General features: G+C 40.1%; 1 protein-coding gene across 1 annotated transcript; it reads right to left on the reverse strand.

Moving 5' to 3' along the window:
• Nucleotides 1–702: 702 nt before the first annotated feature.
• Nucleotides 703–6,749, reverse strand: LOC311260022 (uncharacterized protein). The gene is made up of 11 exons (XM_084357518.1): nucleotides 6,664–6,749; nucleotides 6,427–6,496; nucleotides 6,205–6,247; nucleotides 5,753–5,863; nucleotides 5,418–5,555; nucleotides 3,571–3,667; nucleotides 3,331–3,383; nucleotides 1,645–1,761; nucleotides 1,409–1,434; nucleotides 1,201–1,303; nucleotides 703–996 (listed from the first exon to the last, which is right to left on the reverse strand). Exons 2-11 carry the CDS (start codon nucleotides 6,493–6,495, stop codon nucleotides 710–712), a joined length of 1,044 nt encoding a protein of 347 aa, XP_084213644.1. The 5' UTR covers nucleotide 6,496; nucleotides 6,664–6,749; the 3' UTR covers nucleotides 703–709.
• Between the last annotated feature and the right edge of the window lie 2,005 nt (nucleotides 6,750–8,754).

The following is an 8,754-nucleotide window of genomic DNA, read 5'->3' on the forward strand; positions in this document are numbered from 1 at the left end:
TCATGCTGATGAATGGAACCACACAACATTTGTTTCAAGACTTATGCTGTTTGCTGAGATGAAACATGACTGTCTGACATCTGTGACGTTAAAATGAGTGTATAAAAGGACAGATTATGCACCTGAAAGACACTGAGATGCGACACTGTGAAGGTTATGCAGTATATTGCAAAACAGTGGTATGTACTATGGTACACAACAGTTAAAGATATTTCACATCTTTACATTTATAGGTGTATATAAATAGACTTCTTCCTGCATATTCGCAGTCCGATTATACATATATGTGAATGCTTTTAACTTACGTACATTTCTACATAGTTTGATTCAAAATAAAATTTCATTGCCAACCAAATGCCTATTATTTATGCAAAACATTAAACATGCAGGTACTTTAGAGATAGCTGCCAGAGCTTATTAACGAGTATTTACATCGTAAATTATAACTTACAAAGGAGAGTCCAGCTGTTCTTCCCAGAGTTAAAGTTTCTGATGTGCACTGAACACACGTTTTCCCAGAGCCTGCAGATGAAAATGTCTGTAGAACGCTGTGATTCACAGTTTGCCAGAGAAAGATAAATATGCTCCTCCCTCATCTGTGGTTTCACAATTTCACGGTCCCGTCCTTCTCAAAGAATGTTTTTGGAATCAGTCAGGACTGCAGCGGTCACAACCACCGCTACAAATCTTCTGAGGTTTTTACGGTGCATCATAGCGCCTCCTCTTTGGACACGTGGTAATCCTTCCCCTGCTCCTGGGCGGGAAAGAAATAGCTGTCAATCTCTCCACTCCTCTCCTCCTCAGAGAGATGAATACTGGGAGAGGATGTGGGATGAAACACAGGACAGTCCCTCTCTTCTTCTTCTTCTTCTTCTTCTTCTTTGGCGCTCCTCCTCTCGGCCGCCTTCCCAGCTTCAACTGTCAAACCAACTTGGCCTGTGAACTGACTGAGCAAGCTAAAGATGACCGTCCCCGGATTGTGGACATGTACTGGACCTACAGAGACAAAAACAAGCAAATAGTGCATTTAAAGGAATGATTTAATTGACCCATAGAAGTTAATTTACACAGTGAAACAACTAGTCACAACTCAGACTCATAACAGTAACACAGCTGCATCTTTTACATGTTTTGTTTTCAAAATGACCCCACAGAGTGTCAAGTATGGCAAATGAAAGTGTTCATTTCACTCATCAGTACCCAGATTGGCTGCTGAAAGGGATGGTGGCTGCTTTGCACTGAATGAGTCTCTGGGGAACTGATGCGTTGACTCCTTTGACTTGTGAGAAGCATCTCGACCTCTCTAAAGAAGAACACGTGACGATCATCAGTGTGGGGCAAACAAAAGAGAAATGGTGCCATATATGGAGGTACATGATAGAATGAAGGTTTGAAATTAGCCACTTACCTCATTGCATATCAGCAATGCAATAGCTGGGGAAAAAATAGATAAATAAATTAAAAGAAGAAAGTCCTTCAGGATTTGCCCACCAATGATGACTCAACATGTAAATGGTTTACACAGAAACTAACCATCTATAACATATCTGCAAAGCTAATGAAACATTTCTTGGTGACCATAAAGTTAGAGGGTTCGACTGGTTAAATTGAGACTCCAGTTACTGAACGTAAACAAAATCTTACCTTGCTTGAAACATGATTCGTCTCCAGGCCGACGAACGAAGAACAGGATCATGAGGGCCACACATCCAATGATAACCACTGGACACAAGATGGCTGCCAGCTGACCGCTCATCTTGTCTGAGAAAAAGAAACAAGATTAAGAGTCCACAGCTACTTAGTGGCTCTATGAGGCTGTACTAAGGCAAAGCAGTGCTTTCAGCTAAATGCTAACATGCTCACAATGACAATGCTAAGCGGGTGATGAAAGCAGGCAATATTGAGCAGAAACCCCAACATAATTTAGCCTACATCAACAGCACAAGTCAATGGTTAACTCAACAATGACTAAGTTATAACTCAAGATAACAAAGCAAATTTCTCTTGTGCTAGTTAATTAATTTATATCATTATGTAGAGAAAACAAAAGGCTGATTTCTCAAGATCAAAAGGTGGGGGAGACCAGGGGCAATTGCTGATCGATGTGGAAGCAGTGAAATAATAACTATATGTCAGATCCCTTGCGTCTATGCGGCTTGCAATCTGGAACACAGTAGTACCACAGTTGAGATTCCCACCCTGAGCGTGAAAAATGGCCGCTTGTAGCATTTTTTTGTTTTAAAGTCATTATTCAAAAACCTCTTAAACTATTTAAATGTAATTTTTACGTAGGTAACTTCTTTATGTGTTCTATGTGTTCACAGTCATCAGATGCTTTCACAAGCCATGTTAGAGTAGAGAGATGTAGAGATGAAAAAAAAAGACTCAAATTTGAAGTACAGTATAAGTCACTAGTTTGTCATTTGGCAGAAAGAGACGTGTCATCATAGAACATGTGTATTATCATTTTCATGGTTCTGTCTCATTTCTGCTTCTTGTAATTTGATGTTGCAGTTGCCCCCACTCTCCCGTAACTTATTGCAAGAAAATAACTTGAACTTTAACTTAACTAAGTTTTCTCAAGATCAGAGATAATTATGGAGAACTGAAAAATGAGTAGCTGATTGATTCATCCTTCAAGATCTGTGATGACTGTCAGGGAGAATTCATAACTAAATAGTACAGTTATATGCTGTAGTAGTACTGAAGGGCATTCGCATGTCAAGTTGCAGCCAGGCAGCTAAATGTAACTCTGACAATCCATCCCGCAGCTGTAGAGCCATTTCACATAAAACCTTAAACTTGAACCTCCTGGTTGTGCCAGTGGACACGTCAGAGGATCATCAAAGTCAGTAGAAATAATCCTCTGGGTATCATTAATGTTTGTTCAAATTTTTGTTCCAGTTAGTACAGTATATGTTGAGACATATCACAGCATGTAAAAGTTTAAACAGCTGATACATCATACTGACTTTGGAATCACCAAAGTCAGTATGATGTATCCTCTAGGAACCGTGAACAAGTGTACTTAATTCCAAGGCAATCCAAAAGTTGTCTGGATATTTCACTAATGGCACTAGATATATAACAGCTGGTGGCACTAGAGAAAAGGTCAGGGGATCACCCATGTCAACAGGATTCTTCCTCTGGGAATCAACAATGTCTGCACAAAAGCATTCATGCATTTGCAGAAAAATAAAGGGGAGGGGGGACAGTGAAGTCTGGACCCCTTTCCTGGAAAAACAGATCCTTGAGCCTCAAAACAGTAACAATGAATTATATTCTACACTTCCTGATCTCACGCTTTCTTTTTTTCTTGTAAACACTGACCTGGTTTGAGATGCGGGCTATTTGCTGTTGCTGGGACTGTCGGAGAGCCACATCTGTGTGAGATAAAAGTGAAGGGTTAAAGTATAATATGTGACCCCATGAACAAGGACTGTATTAATAACATCTGTAAAGTCTATTATAAGTCATCTAGACTGAATCTGTCATGAGAATGTGGAGTTTTAACACTCTGCTCTGTGAGGTGTTTATTATGCGCTGCATCGACGGAAATCCATGACTCACTTGGGGAATCGGCAGGGCTTGGCAGGAGTGCTGCTATGTCCTGAGGAAGCTGAGGAAGGCGTTTGTTTATCTCGGTCCGAGATAATGGCTCCTGCTTCTGGAGGACACAAATCATCACAACAGTAATGAATACATTTAAAAAAAAAAAACATCACAGGTTTGGTTTCAGATTTACAAAGAACAAACGAAACAGAACCTCACTGACATCTTGTGGCAATAAGTGCAACAAACGGTACAGATATACACAGATGTACATAAATGTGTGACACAGGGTCCTTTTTGTAGAATTGCCAATATAAGCCAAACAAAATCCAAACAATTACTCCAGGGGGGTCTTAAGGTAAAATTGGCTTCAATAAAATTCATAGTCGAGCAAGTGAAAGTACAATGTACAGCATGAGGCAGAAGAAATCTGTGAGGTTTAATGCTTTTTGTCTCAAAACACCCATATTTGGAACATTATTCCTTATTGTCATCCTTCCTTTATGTACTTTTGTTAAGTTAAAGTCCTCTCTTAAACCCCAGCTTGTAACGTTTTCACCTTGTGAGTCTGTGTGTTTGTTTGTGTCATCATGGCAAAATGTAGTCCCGGTGACACCTCTTGCGGCAGGAAACTACCACAGAAGCAGTTCTGAGGACTTGGCCAGGTGTTTATTTTTCTGTCTGTGGACAGATTTTGTCAGCACGATAGCGTCAAAGCCATTAAAGGTGCAGTCACAAAATTTTACAGGTGTGTACTTGAGGTCAAAATGAAGGATTTGAAGATGGGGTGGTCCAAGCCACTGGGCCAGAAGTAAGGACATGGCCCGCCTCACTTTGCGCCCCTGGCTCATAACTGTGTTCCTGGAGACACCTGATGTAGTGTTGACGACCACAGACGCAGTTTTGAGTATTTTGCCAGGTGTTTGTCTCTGTTTGCGGACAGATTTAGTCAGTGTGATAGCAACACAACTGTGCAAAAAACGTGACATCTGTGTAGCTGAGATAAAAATGAAGGCCGAGTTCAAAGATGGCTGTCATGAAGTAATGTATTAAATACTACTGAGTAGTCACGGGTCCAAATGTAAACATGATAGATGATAGAAGTGCTATATAAATAAAGTGGATTATTCTTATTCTTATTATCATAATATGTTTGTGGCACTTTAGGGGTCAACGGTCTAGGAGTTAACGCACTGACCATGAACTGCACGGGTTAGCGTCCGACCAAGGACCTTTGTTGCATTCCTGTCTCTCGCTCCCTCTTTCCTCATTTCCTGTCATCTCTCTCTCAAGAAAGGCATAAAATGTCCCACCAAATAGTCCAGTCCAGACTTACTGATACTGTGATAAACAGTCGAGGTCCAGCCTGACTGAGATGCACTTTTGATTGATTGACTTGTCTCGACCTGCATGTAACCTTACAACTAATCTGAAAGCATAGCATTCATTTCATTTGTTTCACATTTCCTCATCATCAGTGTTGAAGTTGTACATGAGACCTTTAACGAAAATTCATTAAAAAAAAAATTCATACACTATTTTGTTTAAATATTTGAGTATATTTTCTTGCCAGTGCTTGCTCATGTGTACTCAAGTAGGACTTAATACGGGACTATTGGTAGTAATGATTTATTTGTGGCAGTGTTCACCTCACTGAGAGGGGGAGTCCCCAGAGCTCACTTATAACTCACAACTTCTTCATACTGTCACATGTGTATATGACTAATGTACAGTCTTTGGGATTACTATAGGTCATTTCTTTTACAGTCAGCGAAAACTCCTGAAGTGTATTTTTTTTTGTCACGATATCCCCTGCTGGTTGAGGCCGTTCTCATCTGACAGAATTGAGTCTGTTTTGTATTTACCAGTTGTTCCCTGGATCTTTTCGCAGTATTTGCAGCGCTTTGAGAAAGAATCCCAGTCAGAGCATTTAAAACCAGCCTCACAGATGCACTTCACGTCGGACTTGCTGGTGCAATTCTGAACCACCTTCAGATGAAAAACTGAGACATAAAGGGAAAATAGAGACGATTTTAGGTATTTTAATCACAGGAAAATGTCATTTCCAGAAATGCAAAAAGGATGAGAGTAATAGATTTTCATTTTAATACAGAAACCTAAAGATCACTGGTATCATCACAGTCCTGACTGGGCTGGGTGAAACTGTTAGCTGGGCAGAAATGACTATGAGTTTCTGTACCTGATCTGCAGTCTAGGTAGCAGAGATGGCAGCTGTCTTCTTTGTTCGGTTCACTTGTGTATCTTTCAGCAGGACAGGGCACGCACTCTGTACAAGACTTCTTATACGTACCTGACAGAACAGAAAGAAACAAATGAGCCAACAACCGGATGACAAGGAGAGCGAGACAGAGACTGCTCACCCAGAGTGCATATTAATGAAGGATGTGGTCATACAGCATAAACCAGTGTGCAGCGTGCGTCATTTTTCATCAAGACAAACAGAGAGAAGTGCAAAAAAAAAAAAAAAACAGAGAGAAAGAGAGAGATACTGTATGCTTCACTGCTCTGTAATTATTTCCAAATATGAACATCTGCTGATTCAACCATTAAAACCAGTGAGTCAAAGCTAGATGAGGACAGAAACAGATCCAGAAACGGAAGAAACTCAAGCCCATATTGTGTTTTTCTCACCTGCAGGGCACATTCTTTCACACGTTGTGCCTTTCATAGAGTCCTGTTAACACATTAAAACAATTAGACACAAACAACTATACTAGAGCAAAGTCCTGATTAATTTGTTTACACATGTACAGACACAGTTTACTCATTTGCTCTTTCTTATTCTTGAAAAGCAAACAACATAACATTTTTCTGTGAGATTACAGATAAACTGAAGAGGAAGGGCTATATTACCGCCGGATAGGTGAAGGCCGACTTTGCAGATAACATCAAGACTATCACAAAACATTGCACGAGTCCCATCCTATAGAGAAACATTTACAACATAGGAAAATAAAAGGCAGATATCAAGTGGTCAGTTAGAAACACCATATTGAAAGGCAGGACACATTCTGTAAAGTCTGCAAAATGATAAAACAAGGCGTGACATGAACATTTCATGTAAATTTAACAGAAAAACATCATTTTTACCTTCAGTATGATGCGTCTTTTGTTCTCCTTCTATTGTTTGGTTAACTTCCTTAAGGTGTGACTCTCCCTCTCTCTTTCTCTCTGTCCTCACACTCACTCTACCCATCCTATGTCTCACTGTTTCCTTACCTGGTGACATCTTCCTGTCTCCCCCGCCCACTGATCTTTACCAGTCCTCTGCTGCTGCTGCTGCTGCTGCTGCGGTCCTGTTTACCCGTTCAGCTCTCAGGCGGAGACCCGTAATGCATCAAAGCCTCATTACTTTCCATACAAACTGTCAGATCTGACGAAGTCAAAGAACTGCTCTCTGTGCAGCGTGTCAACAGCATGATGGAAGAACAGATCTTTTAGATAGTGACGGTTACGATTCTGAATAAGTCATGTTTGGTTTTTTACCATATTTGTCTAGATTTCGTTAGATTTCCTTGATCAAATGGAGTCTGGAGGTCAATTAAAGGGTTAGTTCACCAAAATTCACAAAAAGAAATCAACAACTTATTCTTAGTGGTACCATATAGATAGTCGGTGGTTGTAGCACAGAAGTATCATCAGCTAAATAGACTTCAAGACTCCAAACTTAAGGGTCGGGCCTCCGAAAAGGGACTGTGAGATAATTGATGGTAGAGGAAAGAAGTAAAAAATGTGTCACTTGTTCGGGGGATTTTTTCTCTCTTTCTCTTTATGTGTAAATTACGCAATAATTTGACCTCTTTGGGCTTTGAGCAGTTATTTAAACAAAGCCTCTGAGAAATTTAGTGAGGAAATATCTCTTTGATGGAATGGATTCCAGCTCATAGACGTCTAAAACTTGACAGAGGGGTAACCCATCAGACATTGCTTGTAAAATGTTGGGAGGTTTGAAAAATAAAAGCATCATATGCAGGATTTGTCAGTTGTTTGAACACATGAATCAAAGTTGGCCCCTCCTCTCTCGTTCAACGGGCAAGACGGATAACCACTTTTACACCAGAACTGCCTTCACATTGTTAGTGGACGAGTTTGCCTTTCCTTTTTTTAATATTTCCTTTCTTGTGTGTTATGTTCGTCATCACGCCAGAAAAACAGGGAATAGTAGAAAGCGGCAGATCATATACCTCTTCAGACTTCATCCAGAAGGTTTTAACGCTAACATTCTGAATACGTCACATCGTAGTGAGACTTCCACTTCTTCTCTCATCTCTGTTGAGAGTTGCACATGCGCAGTACTGATCAGGCAGCTCAGAAGCCACCCCAGGGGTTTCTTTTTTTAAAATATATTTTACTTCAGTCTCTCTTTCAAACTCGTTAACTTTAACACACTGCATCGTGCCTGAAGAGTGGCCAATATTAGTGTGGTCACCTGGGCGGTACATTATAGCTGATACGAAGTGGAGACGATGTATACCTGTGACTACTGCAGAGTCACTTCAGGAGTGATTGCCCATTGTAGACATTCACACTGAAGACAGAAGCCAGATGTAAGGAGGTGTCAGCAGATTTTTTTGACCAGAAAACAATAAAGATTTGACTTACAAAATGCATTACCAGAATTTCCTCACTTGTCTCTCTGGACTTCTGTATAATACCGTATAATGCCCTCATCCTCTCTGGACTTCCCTATAAATATCTCACATCTTGAGAATTCAACACAATAGGTGCTTGCTTTTGGCCCGTAGTCCACCATTGAGTTGAGAAAAAGCCCCAATTTAAACAATTATTCTTTCTTATGAAGTCATCAGTGACGAAAATCTTATTCTAAAAAAGTAACTATAGTAACTATAGCTTTTAAATAAATGTAGTGAAAAGTGCAATATTTCCAATTCCTCAAATTGCACTTAAGGATGTTTCTTTCCACCTCTGCAGATAGTTTTAGTTTCAGTCACAAACGTTTTGAGATTTTTATCACAAACCCAACACAATGGAGAGCTGTAGTGTTCAGATTTACTCACTTTCCATGGTGGACAGAAAAAGCTGAATGGAAATTGTCGTGTATCGACTTCTTAATCTTTGTTTGTCCAAAAAGGTGTTTCAGAGTTTCAAAAAGTCACCGATAAAAGGAAATAATCTCCAGGAGTCCTCCAAAGCTGAGTGCAGTAATGTTTAATTGTCGAC

The sequence above is a fragment of the Pagrus pagrus genome, assembly GCF_965226575.1.
Source record: "Pagrus pagrus genome assembly, chromosome: 7".
Taxonomy (NCBI): Eukaryota; Metazoa; Chordata; class Actinopteri; order Spariformes; family Sparidae; genus Pagrus; species Pagrus pagrus.

Coding starts and splice junctions, on each gene's coding strand:
- LOC311260022 (XM_084357518.1), bottom strand. CDS start 6,495: ATGGGACTCGTGCAATGTTTTGTGATAGTCTTGATGTTATCTGCAAAG. Junction 1,762..3,330: donor TAGCCCGCATCTCAAACCAG/GTCAGTGTTTAC, acceptor TCTTTTTCTCAG/ACAAGATGAGCGGTCAGCTG. Junction 1,435..1,644: donor CGAATCATGTTTCAAGCAAG/GTAAGATTTTGT, acceptor TTTTTTCCCCAG/CTATTGCATTGCTGATATGC.